The 17,158-nt window shown below is 34.7% G+C and overlaps 1 protein-coding gene across 1 annotated transcript; it reads left to right on the top strand.

Annotated features, from left to right (window-relative positions):
• The first annotated feature begins 334 nt into the window (after positions 1-334).
• On the top strand, positions 335-14,532 carry LOC128550229 (solute carrier family 15 member 4-like). The gene is made up of 10 exons (XM_053528838.1): positions 335-570; positions 1,644-1,742; positions 2,850-2,920; positions 4,318-4,457; positions 4,640-4,809; positions 5,292-5,482; positions 9,341-9,527; positions 9,784-9,984; positions 10,356-10,490; positions 10,718-14,532. The coding sequence occupies exons 1-10, from the start codon at positions 369-371 to the stop codon at positions 11,053-11,055; spliced, it is 1,734 nt and encodes a 577-aa protein (XP_053384813.1). The 5' UTR covers positions 335-368; the 3' UTR covers positions 11,056-14,532.
• The last annotated feature ends 2,626 nt before the right edge of the window (positions 14,533-17,158 follow it).

The following is a 17,158-nucleotide window of genomic DNA, read 5'->3' as shown; positions in this document are numbered from 1 at the left end:
AATATATACAACCAACACTGAAAATTCAACGGATTCAGTATATCGTAAACAGAGACAGAAGATTAAGTCGCCGTTCTTAGTATGCATGTTAATGGGTTAAATATTCATTGAATGAGGAAAAGAAATGTTACTTTATCTCTTCCACCCATTTTCTGCAGTACGAAAGTAAAATTGCCTTTGATAGTTTTTATAAAATGTTTTAATATAAATGCAATTATATAACTTTACATACAGGTATCATCTGACAGAAGGTAGGCCAATGACAGAAATATTGTTATCACATTGTATACTTGTTTTGATAAAAGGGGTATAAGGTATATTACAAACGGATAAACATTTTGTACTAAGTTTAGGTTCTATTTGTAATCATGTCGGGAAAAGCGAGCGAAGCAAACGCTCTGGAAGTAAAACTTACAGGTCAACGATTGTTCGTTGTGGCATCCATTCTTGTCACAGAACTATGTGAACGTTTGACGTATTATAGTGTTGTGGCAAACATGGTATTATATTGTACTGCAAAGTTGGATTACAATAGTGACCAAGCTTCAGTTATAACTCTCGTCTTCTCTGGTAAAGTATGCATTTTGTATGGGTTTTAGAAAGCCTTCTACTATACATTATAACTACTTGGTTAGTTCGAAAGCTTCATGACATTATACAAAAACCATTGTAGTGTTCTGGTTGTTTTTCATTATCAAAGTATGGTCTTATTTTGCTTAATTGTATGTAATGGAAAATGGCGATGCAAAAAGAAATAAAGATATATAAAAGAACACAACAAGAAACCAAATGAAGTAAATAGTAAGAATGTCTACAACACATACACCATTTTATCGACAGAAGGTCTTGTGTGAGCTTGAAGGCAGCCATTGTTTCTTTCTCGGACCGCAACAGAAGGAGTTTTTTCACGAGATTTTCCTTGCATCTCAGATATTCGACCAGGACATTTCAGGTTAACAGTATTCGATATTGTAAAAACTAATTTGTATGTCTGAAGGTGAATTTTAACATATTAATGCAGCTGAATGACGAAAAGACCTTTTGTTGGCCGACAACCAACTGCAGAGCAGACAGGCTCTAATAGTATTTACATACTATATTCAATTTATTGTGCCGATGACTTGTTGTAATGTCTGATGTCTCACTGAATGAAGGACTCTACATCATTTAAATTCCCTCAAAAGTATTAGTTTCAAGCCAGAAAAGTGCTTAGTGAGTCTTGTAAGTACGTATTGCTCATGTGTATCACTTTATTACGTCATGTTCAAAACAATGGAAAAGGGGTTGGGTATGCCTAGGGTGGTGGATTTTGTTGGGGAGCGGGATTTTGTCAGGCATCCGGACGAGGAAGCTGTGAATATATCAACAAGCTAACAATCTATCCGGTCTGTATCATTTGATGTTATCATTTATCAAACACTCATAACTTGATAAATACTCAAGTTATCAATCAAGAGCAAAATTATGTTAATGTACATTGTATTGCAGTTTATCTTTTACATGAACATAATAAAATTTGTGTGTCCTGGACGGGAAAAACATCCATTCTTCCATTTCACTTTTCCCCTCAATACCAGGTTTTAAGAATTAATGGTCATATTCGACACCGCCAGAAAATGGAAGAAAACAAAACTTTTTTCCAGGGACAGTCTATCTGATTCCAGTGATTGGCGGCTATGTGTCTGATGCTTTCGCTGGAAAGTTTAAAACTATTCTCGGCTCTGGTATCATCTATGTTGCAGGTAAGCATGCTTATATTCTTAATCTACCACTCATGGTCCATGATAAGAATAAACTAATTTATAAACAAAGCAAACTGAAATTCACGATTTCACAAGTTTACCATATCGATCGTTTACTGCGAATGGATTTCCTTGCTTTATTCACTTAATCGAGCTAATAATGAATTGAATTTGTTTCTAGTTTTAAAGGGACAATTGTATCTAAGTATAACACAAAAAAATGCTGAAAACAGCAACGCTTTAAGGACACGTCACGGCTGAGATAGTTTAGCATTATTGCAATACACAATCGGTATTAAAATTGTGTTTCAAATACATGTGCTCATTATATAAATCCTCAATATCTATGTGAAAATAAGAGATGTGTTTTGTATGATTGCAACACTGTGAGTTGCTCTAATTAGTGACAAATGACTGAAAAAATAGGATTTCGTACGTGACTTGGATACACAAAACGACAGTGAGGTAACAATATATTCTTATATTGTTTATATTCAAGAGTTGTAAGCTACAATATAGAATACCCATTTTAATGAAAATCAAACTGGAAGTTGGAAATAACAGAAAAAAATTAATTAGGTCATGAGTCATCATATACCAGTCAAAGTTTGGCATTAGTTTTCATGGGCTGTCAAAATTATTTTTATCTCTCTATTCTGCAAATGCATTGTTTTTGTAAGTATCTTGATCGGATATTGTAGTGTGTAACTTACTTTACATTCCACATTAATATTTGTGCTTGAAATTGCTTTGTTGAGCTCACCGAAGTCATGTATGAATTTCTGTTGTTTTAGTTTATTGTCTGTTATAAAAGTACCAAACCTCAATATTAAGATATAAGAATTGTTGCTTTCTAGTAGACAAAGGAAACTATTTGGTTGAATTATAATATAGAGGTTTTTGGAAAGAACTGAATATTCTTTGTTTTTTTATTATTCACTGGAAATTCAAAACTTGACATCACCTTAATGGTATCTTTTAAAATAATATACCGATATCTTACTCACAAAAAACAACAACAAAAATGTGATCTTATTTATATCAAGTATTTATTTACACTTAAACAGACTGAAATTCCATGACTTTATTATCATAAAAACATTCTAGGTCTGGTCTTGCTTTTCTGTTCGGCTGTTAACTATGTAAGCTGGTTTGGTGCTGGGAGCGAAGTCGCTACTGTAAGCTTTATTTCAATGTTTTATCAATGAGTCATGTCCTTGGTTTTATATACGAGTTGTCATTAACCCCAGTCTTTATCTTTTGATCACTTTAATATAAAAACATTCTTTTTTTAAAAAGAGATTGTGCTTTTATAATAGCATGTTCTAATTCTGCACGTTCGGATTATTTTCTTCTACAATGCACGGCGTCTTTCAAACTTCAGAATATTCCTCGAAGTTTTGGCAAATAGAAAAGATCGGACCGTCTGTTTGAATTTTTTAAGGTACGAGTAGACTGATTTGAAAAAAATGGACCTAACACAAGCTTTCATAAGGGATTTCTACTGGAAAATCACAATTTTGATAACATTTTCGAAATAAAATATTTCGCTCTGTCTCGTTCTATGGTTGCTGGTTATATTTTCTTCGCGTTGGCGCCCGTGCAAAACCGACAAACAAAACTTTCAAAAATGACGTTATCACACATGAAGGCGCAAAACAGGACGAAATATGCTTCAAAATCCGCGCGCATGCCAATGAAATGTACTAAATAAGCCACGATAGAGGCCGCAAAGTGGATCCATGTACGCCCATAGTTCTTTATCAGACGAAAAGGAAGTAAAATTTAGAAAAAATAGCTTCTGGCTCTGTGTCGGGGGGGGGGGGGGGGGGGGGGGATAACGTGGCGTTTGATGGGGTTGGAGATTTTATGCAGCGATTATAAAATACTAAGGCACAAGAAACTTTCTCTTTTTTTTTTGAAGGGGGCGGGGAGGTAGGTGCGGGTCGAGGAAGTGATGTAGATTGTTTCACTCCTAAAATTGTCCCCAACACACATATATTTCAAGTTTAATGTAAATTCTTTGTATATTCTTTTAAGTTTTGCTCCGTATACAAAATATAAAGTACAAATATTTTGGACTCATTTGAACTCAATTTGTGAACTTGACTTTTGACCTACCGACCTGAAGCCAATGCCTTGAATGGTCAAGGTATGCTTAGGACACAAAATCTGACGGACAGATTTGAAATTGATGTGAATTAGACCTTTGACCTATCGACTTGGTTAACCGACTCTGCACATCGTCTCTTTGCCACCTTCCTACGTACCAAAATTGAAAAGACAATACTTTACATTGTTACAAAGTTATGCACCAGACATGAAATATGACAAACAGACAGACGGACGGACGGACGGACGGACGTGCAGGCGGACGGACACATGCGCCATGATATATTTACATTTTTCAAAAAACGGGCGTTTAAAAATTAATGGAACCACCCTAACGGTGATTTTTTATTAATTGGAAATCATATTCAGTTTGGTATTTGTATTATTTTTGATAAACTTGTTGGTAAACAGTTACGGCAAAAATTTACGTCAAGGTTTAGATCTTCTTTCTTTGATACCCTAGGGTGGACGTAGAGGTTTATTTTTCTCCGGTCTCGTACTTGTTGCATTAGGAACAGGAGGGATAAAGGCCAATGTGGGACCTTTTGGAGCACAACAGGTTGATGAGCTTGGAGCAGATGCCGTGCAGTCTTTCTTCAACTCGTATTTTGTCTTATGAAATTACTAAATAACCAGAATCGATGTTTGTTTTCAGTCGATTTTAACCAGATTTAGTAAAATTGTTTAAAAGTTTAACTTTAAGTTTTGATAGGAAATGGTTCTTTTTAATATTTAAAAAGTTATCAAATTCTTGCAAATTTCAAAGTCTGGTATATTCTATAAAGGTTTTACTGGTTTATCAACTTGGGAGCTTTGATTGCGTATTCCGGGTCAGCCTATGTTCAACAAGAGATAGGTTTCGACTACGGCTTCCTTATACCCCTCGCCAGTATGGTTATAGCCCTTGTATTGTTTGTTGCTGCCAGAACTAAGTACATACAGACACCTCCAGGAGGTAAAAATCACGTTTTTTAACATTACATTTAGAGAAGTTTGGGGTTTACTATACACATTATATGAAGTGCATGTCCGTCCATTTTTCAATTCACATGAACTAGAGTAATAGCACTTGGTAAGAAAACTCCGTCCAGACCAATCCATCGACCATTATACACACAACAAAAGAATGTGATTAGTGAACAGTGGTCCGATAATTGATATGACAGAAGACATACAATGTGGTGATAATGAGAAAGTAGTTAGTCTTACATCAGACGAAAATGCCGACTTACATCCACTGATGTAAAAAGAAAGACAAGCTTAAGACGAGGAGCGTCATGTCTACGATACATTCTAATCAAATTTACCAGTATACCATTTAAAATATTTAAATGGCAAGTTTACCAATATTTCATTCATCAGTATATTGAGAAAAAGATTACTATATTGTCTTGTAATTAAAACTGAAACATTAAATGTTACTGTCTTGTGAAAAAGGAAGTATTCTTCAAACAACATGTGGTGTGTTATGCCAGAGTATTAATGGATGCAAAGACCCTTCCTGGAATCGCGCACAAGTGGAAAATGGTGGACGCTACAGTTTGGAAATGGTCGAAGGAGTTAAATCTGTTTTGCGAGTCATGCCAGTCTTTCTACTTATCATAATATACTGGGCTGTGTATTCGCAGGTATTGACTCGTTGTTTGTGTTAAATTGTAATGCCTTTATATGCACAGTATATTTATAATATAAAAAATCAACATTACTTTAAAGTAATATATGATCTAACTTAAACCAAGATTCAGTTACTGCTTGCCATGTAAAACGTGCATTTTTTAGATTTACATCTTATTTATATGGAATGATATTTAGGTAAATATTACACAATGCCTGCTGACTGTTACAATTTACTCACTGACACTCCCATTGTGCATACTGGTATAGATATCATGCATGCTGGCACCTTTAACACGCTTGTTGACAATGATATCACGCTTGTTGCCAATGATACCATGCTTGCTGACAATGATACCATGCGTGCTGGAAGTTACAACTTCTTTGCTGCTTAGACCCTGATGTCTTTATCATAATTTCATTTGGCAAAATGACAGTGCCGTGTAGCGTATTGGAATATTTCAACATGCCGGGACTGTATATAAGCAACATGGCACAGTTACAATGCTCACAGAAGAAAATACACGATGTGACCACACAATATGAAAGATGCAATCAGCCACTAAGCAAGTTGAAAGTAAGCATAATGCAAAGTGCAACATTGCACGTCACATTTTGATACCAGGGGGCGCAAGTTCGTAGTTTTCACGAAAGGTAACGGGAATATTCGGCCTATAACGGATGTTAATTAGCTCTTCGCTAAACCATTTGCTATCAGTTATGTCCCTTTGTTTCAATTACTCCATTTATTAGCGAGAATTTTTATACGTTCAGCGCTCATTCGCTGCAAGAAAATCAGCCTGTTTAGTGCACATTTGCTGCAAGAAAATCAGCTTTACAAATTACATAAAATTTTTGTACGCTTTGACGATTTGACACATTTTACAGACATTATTTTTATAATTGGAGAAATACGTCGGCTCTGTTAAAAGTTTCCTCGATGTATCTTCTACACTGTTCTACCGACTTTCGCCGTTTCGGCCTCGTTATGTTTTGTCTCTGTAAAGTGGTAAAATAAGCACAGGGACTTGCTGCTATCAACTAGTTTTATAACCCCGAGACACATGTGAAGTTTCGAATCAATATCTGCATTAGTTTTGGAGATAGTAACTTGCATGTGAAACTTAAACCAAAATTTTCTAAGTCCAAAAGGGGGCATAATTTGCTCAAAATACATGTCAGAGTTATCGGACTTGACCCAGTGAGGTTGGTAATTGATCTAGAAAAAGAAAAAATAAGTTTCAAATCTATATGCCTTTTAGAAATAGCTGTATGTACTTGCACGCAAAACTTTAACCAGAATTTTCTAAGTCCAAAAGGGGGCATAATTTGGCCAAAATGAAGGTCAGAGTTATGGGACTTGCTGCTATCAACTAGATTTATAACCCCGAAGACACATGTGAAGTTTCAAATCAATATCTGCATTAGTTTTGGAGATAGTAACTTGCATGTAAAACTTTAACCAAAATTTTCTAAGTCTAAAAGGGGGCATAATTTGCTCAAAATACATGTCAGAGTTATGGGTCTTGACCCAGTGAGGTTGGTAATTGATCTCGAAAAAGAAAAAATAAGTTTCAAATCTACATGCCTTTTAGAAATAGCTGTATGTACTTGCACGCAAAACTTTAACCAGAATTTTCTAAGTCCAAAAGGGGGCATAATTTGGCCAAAATGAAAGTCAGAGTTATGGGACTTGCTGCTATCAACTAGTTTTATAACCCCGAAGACACATGTGAAGTTTCAAATCAATATCTGCATTAATTTTGGAGATAGTAACTTGCATGTAAAACTTTAACCAAAATTTTCTAAGTCCAAAAGGGGGCATAATTTGCTCAAAATACATGTCAGAGTTATCGGACTTGACCCAGTGAGGTTGGTAATTGATCTAGAAAAAGAAAAAATAAGTTTCAAATCTATATGCCTTTTAGAAATAGCTGTATGTACTTGAACGCAAAACTTAAATTTAACCAGAATTTTCTAAGTCCAAAAGGGGGCATAATTTGGCCAAAATGAAGGTCAGAGTTATGGGACCTGCTGCTATCAACTAGATTTATAACCCCGAAGACACATGTGAAGTTTCAAATCAATATCTGCATTAGTTTTGGAGATAGTAACTTGCATGTAAAACTTTAACCAAAATTTTCTAAGTCTAAAAGGGGGCATAATTTGCTCAAAATACATGTCAGAGTTATGGGTCTTGACCCAGTGAGGTTGGTAATTGATCTCGAAAAGAAAAAATAAGTTTCAAATCTATATGCCTTTTAGAAATAGCTGTATGTACTTGCACGCAAAACTTTAACCAGAATTTTCTAAGTCCAAAAGGGGGCATAATTTGGCCAAAATGAAAGTCAGAGTTATGGGACTTGCTGCTATCAACTAGTTTTATAACCCCGAAGACACATGTGAAGTTTCAAATCAATATCTGCATTAATTTTGGAGATAGTAACTTGCATGTAAAACTTTAACCAAAATTTTCTAAGTCCAAAAGGGGGCATAATTTGCTCAAAATACATGTCAGAGTTATCGGACTTGACCCAGTGAGGTTGGTAATTGATCTAGAAAAAGAAAAAATAAGTTTCAAATCTATATGCCTTTTAGAAATAGCTGTATGTACTTGAACGCAAAACTTAAATTTAACCAGAATTTTCTAAGTCCAAAAGGGGGCATAATTTGGCCAAAATGAAGGTCAGAGTTATGGGACTTGCTGCTATCAACTAGATTTATAACCCCGAAGACACATGTGAAGTTTCAAATCAATATCTGCATTAGTTTTGGAGATAGTAACTTGCATGTAAAACTTTAACCAAAATTTTCTAAGTCTAAAAGGGGGCATAATTTGCTCAAAATACATGTCAGAGTTATGGGTCTTGACCCAGTGAGGTTGGTAATTGATCTCGAAAAAGAAAAAATAAGTTTCAAATCTATATGCCTTTTAGAAATAGCTGTATTTACTTGCACGCAAAACTTTAACCAGAATTTTCTAAGTCCAAAAGGGGGCATAATTTGGCCAAAATGAAAGTCAGAGTTATGGGACTTGCTGCTATCAACTAGTTTTATAACCCCGAAGACACATGCTTCGAATAGTCGAGCTAAAAATAATGTCTATAAAATGTGTCAAATCGTCAAAGCGTACAAAAATTATATAAAATTTGTAAAGCTGATTTTCTTGCAGCAAATGTGCACTAAACAGGCTGATTTTCTTGCAGCGAATGAGCGCTGAACGTATAAAAATTCTCGCTAATAAATGGAGTAATTGAAACAAAGGGACATAACTGATAGCAAATGGTTTAGCGAAGAGCTAATTAACATCCGTTATAGGCCGAATATTCCCGTTACCTTTCGTGAAAACTACGAACTTGCGCCCCCTGGTATCAAAATGTGACGTGCAATGTTGCACTTTGCATTATGCTTACTTTCAACTTGCTTAGTGGCTGATTGCATCTTTCATATTGTGTGGTCACATCGTGTATTTTCTTCTGTGAGTATCATTGTCAGCAAGCATGGTATCATTGTCAACAAGCGTGATATCATTGTCAACAAGCGTGTTAAAGGTGCCAGCATGCATGATTACTATACCAGTAAGCACAATGGGAGTGTCAGTGAGTAAATTGTAACAGTCAGCAGGCATTGTGTAATATTTACCTAAATATCATTCCATATATTACATTTACTAACATTTTTTTTATTCTGAAAATGTCACATAAAAGTATAAATGAAATAACATGTTGGCGCAACACATTCTTCGCGGGGGTGTTTTCGGTATACATCTACATGTATATACATGCACACTAAAGTATAAGAATTGAAATGCTGTTCTTTTAGATGGTAATATTACGTGTTGGCTTTATTAGCAATTCATTGACTCCTTTCAGATGAGTACTTCACTGTTTCTACAAAGCGAAAGAATGGACCTGGCGGTCGGAGACGCAAAAATGCCAGCAGCTGTACTAAACATTTTCAATACGATAATTATTTTGATTCTTATTCCTATCATGGACAGGCTAGTTTATCCTGTAATGGCAAAACATGGTAAAAACCCAACACATTTACAGAGAATAGGTAATTGATTATTTCTGTTACCTCTTACTTTATATGCATGTGTGTAATCACCACTATGTCATAAAGTATTTTGCCAATTATATTTAGTATGTAAATTATGTACGAATACTGTATATTCTAACGTCGTCTGGATTATGACAATTCTTGCATCTGCATAAGTTTGAGTCACTATTGAAAAATAGTATAATTATGTGACCCATCCCCTAGGATATGTACTACCTTCCTTACGCGAACATAATTTTACTCATTTTTTCAGGAGTAGGAATAATACTAGCAGGTTTATCAATGATGTATGCTGGTGGGATAGAAATAGTTCGCAAAAAAGACATAGCAAACCACGGCTACATAAACCAGACTCTTGCAGGCGACGAATTCCAAGCATCACATTTGTCCATGTTCGCCCAGATTCCGGAATTCGCCTTTATTGGCTCTAGTGAAGTGTTTGCGAGTATTTCAGGTATGATAGTCTGCGGGTGTATTTTAACGAGGATAGAGACCAGAAAGTCATTTTTGGTTGCGCTTGCACATACATTATTTACAAGCTAAACTAATCTTACGAAACTCATTTATATTTTGAATAGACAAACAATTTTGTTGATAGAGAACTATAAATACCATTGTATTTAAACTGGATTTGTCAAAGGCTGCCAAGAAAGAAGTGCAGTTCAAGTGTCAAGTTGTTTGTTGCTTAGCGCTAGAGGGATAGCGAAGAGGTCACTATTTGATTCCCAGGCGAACTTCTTGAACGCTGTTATGTAACTGAAAAACTGTTTCAAAAACGGCGCTAAAGCCAAACACAATTACGGAAATGAATAATATTATTTTCAGGTCTGGAGTTTGCGTATACACAAGCACCGCAGTTTATGCAGGGGCTTATTATGGGTTTGTTTCTGATGACTTCCGGCATAGGAAGTTATCTTGCGTCAGCAATTGTTGCCATAGTAGGATTATGGAGAAAAGACGGTAAGAAACTGCATCTTTTCAAATTAAGTAGATGCAATTCATTATCTGATGACTGCGGTCGAATTGAGATCCCTAAACTAGGCTAACCCGAAAGCAAAATGTCTAACGTAAGCAATAATTGTTCTCTCTTTTAAGAATGATCGTTGTAGGATTTTTAATAGTTTCTTTCAATGTTTTGTTCTTCTCAATTCAACGCTTTGATTTGACAGATACTTTCTTTGTTGCAGATGCATCCGACTGGTTCCCAAAGGAACCGAACCATGGTCATCTAGAATACATGCTGTTTATGCTAGCAGTCCTCACTGGAATAAGCTTCTTTGTTTTCGTGTTTGTCGCTAAACAGTATAAATACAAGATGCCCGAAGTGGATACTGAAACAGACATCCATATCTATCAAGAAGTGGATATTCAGAAAGATATCCCTATCTATCAGAATTCAGACCTTCAGTCACACGGAATGAACCCACCTGCATATAGTACAACATTCACTGCTTATCAAAACAGTGCATATCAACCAGACATAGAAATCGTGCAACCTGGATTTTCAGAAACGGCAAGACTGTAATACGAGACTGAAAATATAACCGAAGCTTGTTAAACCGAGCATGGTACATAAATGTATATATGAGGTATGACCTACAATCTGAAACTTGCAATTTATAATACATGTACAACTAATGTCTACATCACATCCTTATATATTAGTACTTTATACAAGCTCGCATAACTTTTAAGTGATGTAGCTATTGAGTAAAAAGTGCTATATAAGTTTAAAACACACCAAAAGCGCAGGAACTGATATGGGTTATCGTGAAGTTTGACAAGACAATCGCTTTGTTATAACTGCTGTACAGTTTGATACATATCGCAATTTACTTGTATTTCAATACTTCTCATGCTTCAATTCTTGGAATCTGAATAATGACAGATTTGTGAAAAAAACTTTAAATGCATACCTACATTTATATAACTGCGTTCAGACAACACAACTTCTGATAAAAAAATCGGTTAAGTATTTCTTAATCACTTAACATCCATGTTAATGCCATGTTAACCTTTGACCTTCAAATGTGACCTTGACGTTTAAGTGAGTGAGTGAGTGAGTGAGTTGGGTTTTACGGCGAATCGACACAAAATGGTCATATATCGCCGAGAAGAAGTCATATTGCAAACGCCAACTGTAAAGTCTGAACATTGTTGTAAAAATGTAAAGCATACCTAAAAACATCCATGTAAAAATGTAAAGAACACTATGAATAATGTAAAACATATCTAAAAGCATCCATGTAAAAATGTAAAGCATATCTAAAAACAGTAATGTAAAAATGTACCTTGACGTTTAAAGTAAGGGTCTGAAAGTTGTGCATGATACATATATACTAAAAATGTATATAAATCATAGCTATATATCATATAATTCAGAAAGACATTATGAAGTTTGAAAATGTCTGGAAATCTATAATATTGCTAAATGCTTTAAATGGACCCTGGGTCATGATTTAAAATCTTAGTAAAGGACCACTAGACAATGCCATATGTAAACTATCTAAGCTCTATGATTCTCGATTTCAGAGAAGAACTTTTTTTAATGTTTTTCCTATAAACCTCTATGTAAATTCAAGGAACCACGGGGCGGGACCACTATTGAACCTGGGATCATGTACGTGAAGGTAAAATGTTGCTTTTGATTTTAAGAAATTGTAGTTGTTAAAACTTTGTCCTTAATGAGTTTTTTTCCAAACAGCTACAAGTATAGAAAAAAGGTTCACTTAAGCCTTATATGGCATACTCAAGTTAGATAATTTTCAAATTGATTATAATTAGATAAAAAAAAATTACCTTGTTTGCTACCAATATTTTATTTTTAAACAAATTTATCATAATCATTCTGTTCAAAACATGTCACTGGATATAGCTGAAATCACAACATTATGAGAAATTGAGCATTTTCAGCCACCTTTAGGTCGCATGGGAATGTTTTTAGTAGTGAACACTCTCAACGACCACAAAAATAATTTTCCATAGGTCTAGCCTTTTTCACAGAATTTACGGTCATGTTTTCATGTATTTGTCTTTGATTTTGAATAAATTGTAAAATATTGATAAAACAATAATTTTTTTATGCAAGAAAATTGCGAATTTACTCCATTTAGAGTCTTTAAGATTTTAGGTCATTTTAGGGAAAAAGGGAACCTTCTCCTAAGCTATATATATGAGTCAGGCGTCATTTCGTTCGTTTTTCGTGTCCGCTCAATTCTAGGAAGATTTAGAAAAAAACCTTAACTTAAAGGTCAAATAGTTTAAATTTATGTCTACTCCAAATCATCTTAACCACTTGAAAGATATTTATTAAATTAGTATCTACATTATTTTGTTAACTCCCTCCAGACAACGTGCAGAGTGGACAGCCCAATTCACCTGGTCTAAGGTCAAGGTAACACCACAAGTCAATGGTCAAATAGCTAAAACATTTTGCCCTCCATTTTCTAAACCACTGGGCCAATCTTCATAAAGCTAGAATCAATGATTTACCTCATAAAGACAAAGCACAATGTGCACTACCCCTGTCACTTGGTCCAATGTCAATGTCACACTTTGAGGTCAGAGATCAAATAGGTTAAGTTCGTGTTCGTCCCATATCTTCTCACACACAAGGATTATCATAAAACTAGCATTCAATTGTTAATCTAGATAACATACGTAGTGCACAATCCAGGATATATAGTTCAATGTCAAGGTCATACTAAGAGGCCAAAGATCAAAAAGATGAAAACAATTACCGCTCCATATCTTCTTAACCACTGGAAGGTTTTTCATACACATAAATTATTAACCTCATCAAGACGACATCTCTAATAGTACTTAACATTTTAGGTGTACATGTGTATTGTGATTTTTTTTTCTTGTTTCATAGTTTGTATTCAATCTATTTTGAATGGTTATTCAACCATTGGCTCTGTTCATTTAATTAGTTATTTTAAGCATTTCTGTTTGAAAATCAGTAAACTTTGTTGTTTAAACGTATTTTTTTTCTTGTTGATGTTTCTTTTCTTTTCTTTTCTTTTTTTTCTGGCGTGGGATGGGGCGGAGGGTAATTTTACCGAATTGTATTATTAACATTAATATTAGCTCGTTTTATAGAAACGTTTTTAACCACAAATCCTAATGGTTTAATAGTAAAGTGTTGACTTTCTTGAGGCAGATCTATCATTATTTAAAACAAATAAACAACTTCCCCCGCTGCGTGATGCGTAGTGAAATAGGCTATAGACTTGCGAAAGTAAAAATGGGGTAATTAGATTGCTCTATGTTTGTCACCAGCTGTTTATTGTCATTTAGAGACTATTATGTGATGCTATTCATCTGGGGCCCGTTTCACAAAGCCTACATAGGACACACTTGGTAGTATTGTGTTTCATTTTTACTGCTTGGCTAATCTTAGAATCTCATCCGAACGAGATAAGATAGATTTGACCTAAAACTAAGGGAACGACACTTTTTTAAAGGATTTAAGTTATATACTATAAAATTAATGCGATTTAAATTCCATACTGAGAAGAGAAGTTTGGATGAAACTTAAGATTTTTTTCTTAAACGCGACCCGGATAGCATAATTCTTACTTCGCCCGAGTTTCAGATCTGAAAGATGTTTAGAAATAATGACTTTTGGTATATATTAATATAGCACTATAATAGTTCTTTTCATTGGTGTGTGCTAGTGTACCAAATTCCGATATGAATAACCGTAAGATTCACAAGAATAATGATTGATCAAATGATAAAGAACATGGTAAACTGACAGTAAGCTTTCATTTTCAGCACTGTTTTCAGTTCTGTTCAAAATAAATGTCATGCTATCTGTCTAAATATTATTTGGCATTTCTTATATTTTATTTTTCATATAATTGTGTTGCTTTGTCAAATATGATTATTAAAATATTATTATATTTCCTAGAACTGTTTACATTTTTCAAAACTAAGCAAAGTTTATCTGTATATTTCAGATGCATTATGTCCTTGTCTACTGACTTGTAGTAAATAAAATAAAAATTAGAATAAAATACTACAGGGTGACTTTATTGCTTTATCTTAACATCTTTTATAGTTTACCTGAACAACGAAAATACCAGACAAACATAGAACGAGTTCAGCTCACGGAGGAGTGTTAACTCTAGTAAGTACTAATCATACCTTCCTCATACAAGATCTGAACACTACTTATTGGGGCAAGGGGCAGTAAGTTTATACCAGTGCAAAAAATTAATAAAAATCAAATTTTGAGAAATGCCAGTTGAGTGTAGAGCGGATGTATTGCTTATACTTAGCACTTCATCGTGTGGCAGTTTTATAATGTCGATTCTGTTGTTTCTACGATAAAAACGAGTAAAACTCCGGTTTCAGGACACTAAATGTTGAGGCAAAACCTAGCCCAAACTGCACATTTTAACGTATTACATTCAAGTGACTGACCCAAAAAGACGAAAATGATGGTAAGAAAGGTATCTCGTAACCATTTAATCTTTCCGCAAATTTGAGCTGAATCTAGATGGACCATTTCCATTTCATCTGACTTCCGTTATATCAGGTAAGATTTTAGACTGGGTCGTCTACACGGAGTTAGGGAAATCGACACAAGCATTTATTTTTTTTACACAGTTACTCGTCCGCAGGAATTCTTCGTTCTATAAACATCATAAATAACAAGTTGAATATAAAAGCTTTCAAAATACATCTACCTTTTCTAATCAAGAAACGTATCCAGGCCACAATATGAAACTGGTCCTTGCCACTAAACTCTGCTCTAATGCAGGCTTAATACCGGTTCATGAATTCTTATGGACACATGCATAATAAGCAGGGCGAAGGCAGGTTTCCTTACTGAAGTCAGTCAGTATTTACACTACCGTGAAAGACTAGTCTAGAATGTTCAGCGCGGGACTCCCAAGATTGATTCCTTATGTATGGACAATTATTTCACAGCCATTGCTTGGATAAGCTTTTCCTTACATAAAAGAAATGTTCAACTTTTTCTGAACACTACAGACCTATATCTTCAGTGATCCGTTTTGAATTGCAACAAAAGTACGGAATGTGATCCATATGATTATCAGTTAGTATCATGTACATTACCACGGCAGAGCATTTAATGACATGTTTATCTATAAAGATATCTAATGATCATCTTGAATATTTTATCTTTACATAATATTTCCTCATATGTAGAAAATCCTCATCAAAGGTATTTAACTTTACTTATTAATATATAAATTTATTATGTATGTAGGGCTAAATTTAGTAATTGAAGCTGTTGCAGTATTGGTTCCATTTCAAACGGATTTTTAAGGGGTCTGTGTTGGATTCAAAATGGCCAAAGTATTTTTCCATGTTCATAGCACGTGGGTGTGGGAATGTGGAAAATGGCATTTAAATCATACGAGGCAGTAACACTAAAGACTTCAAATGCTCAAATGAGGCATGAGTTTATATATATTTATAAATAGAAAATGTGACTGTGTAAACATAGATCATTTTGCTACATAATTCTATGTTTAATCCCTTGATTACTCAGAGCATAATTATTGATTGGTGGAATTTGTGCACATTTCAGCCTACTTCATACACAGCTGTCTGAGGAATATAGGTCATTTGCTGGGACCACACCCTCTATCAACAACTATTAACTTCACAAGTACACAAGTACATCAATAAAATTAGGACGTAGTAAAGCAGTTCTACAAAAATATAATAAAAAAATAAGCCCGCTTAGCTCAGTAGGTAAGAGCGTTGGTCTACGGATCGCCGGATCGCGAGTTCGATCCTCGGGCGGGGCGTATGTTCTCCGTGACTATTTGATAAAGGACATTGTGTCTGAAATCATTAGTCCTCCACCTCTGATTCATGTGGGGAAGTTGGCAGTTACTTGCGGGGAGCAGGTTTGTACTGGTACAGAATCCAGGAACACTGGTTAGGTTAACTGTCCGCCGTTACATGACTGAAATACTGTAGAAAAACGGCGTTAAACCCAAAACAAACAAACAAACAAAACAAAAATATCTAGATTATATCCGTGTCGTAGTGTTGTAGTGTTAGGGAGTAACAACAATGTATCGCTGCAATTGACATCGTGAAACAAAATAAAAGTATATGGTTCCGAGTCATGGCTGAAGTTGATAAAACCCGGTAAAGAACATTTCAGGAATGAAATATAGTCTGCTAAAGTCTTTTCGGATTTCTACACACCTCATAGGAATGAAAGAACACCACGAGGTAGGTGTATGTTACAGGTGAGATTAATTTTTCAAAACAATGAGATACAGAGACTGAACTTACAAACATCAAAATGCAAAATGAACAACACTGTTGATATTTTACATGAATAACCTAGATTTTTCATTGGAATCTTATTCAAACTGCGGATAAATTATACATTTACTTTTAAAGGAGATTTTTAACTCTCATGGCATCGAGTAAGGTGATATCTTACAACCATGCAAACCAACATAAACAATGGATGAATTTGAATACTAACTAGTGTATCTCTGTAAACAAGAAATTTAGAAGGACAGAAATAAATTGTTTAGACAAAACAATCCGGAAAATGCTTGAAATTACAAACAGAAAACCTATTTGAATATTCTTTAAATCTGAAAGGAATGATAAGGTAAGTT

Source organism: Mercenaria mercenaria, chromosome 2 (assembly GCF_021730395.1).
Source record: "Mercenaria mercenaria strain notata chromosome 2, MADL_Memer_1, whole genome shotgun sequence".
Taxonomy (NCBI): domain Eukaryota; kingdom Metazoa; phylum Mollusca; class Bivalvia; order Venerida; family Veneridae; genus Mercenaria; species Mercenaria mercenaria.
This window is presented reverse-complemented; position numbering and strand designations above follow the sequence as displayed.

Excerpts from the sequence above, each read along its gene's own strand:
- LOC128550229 (XM_053528838.1), top strand. The coding sequence starts at position 369 with ATGTCGGGAAAAGCGAGCGAAGCAAACGCTCTGGAAGTAAAACTTACA. Across the intron at positions 1,743-2,849 it reads TGGTATCATCTATGTTGCAG|GTCTGGTCTTGCTTTTCTGT; the intron begins GTAAGCATGCTT and ends AAAACATTCTAG. Across the intron at positions 10,491-10,717 it reads AGGATTATGGAGAAAAGACG|ATGCATCCGACTGGTTCCCA; the intron begins GTAAGAAACTGC and ends TCTTTGTTGCAG.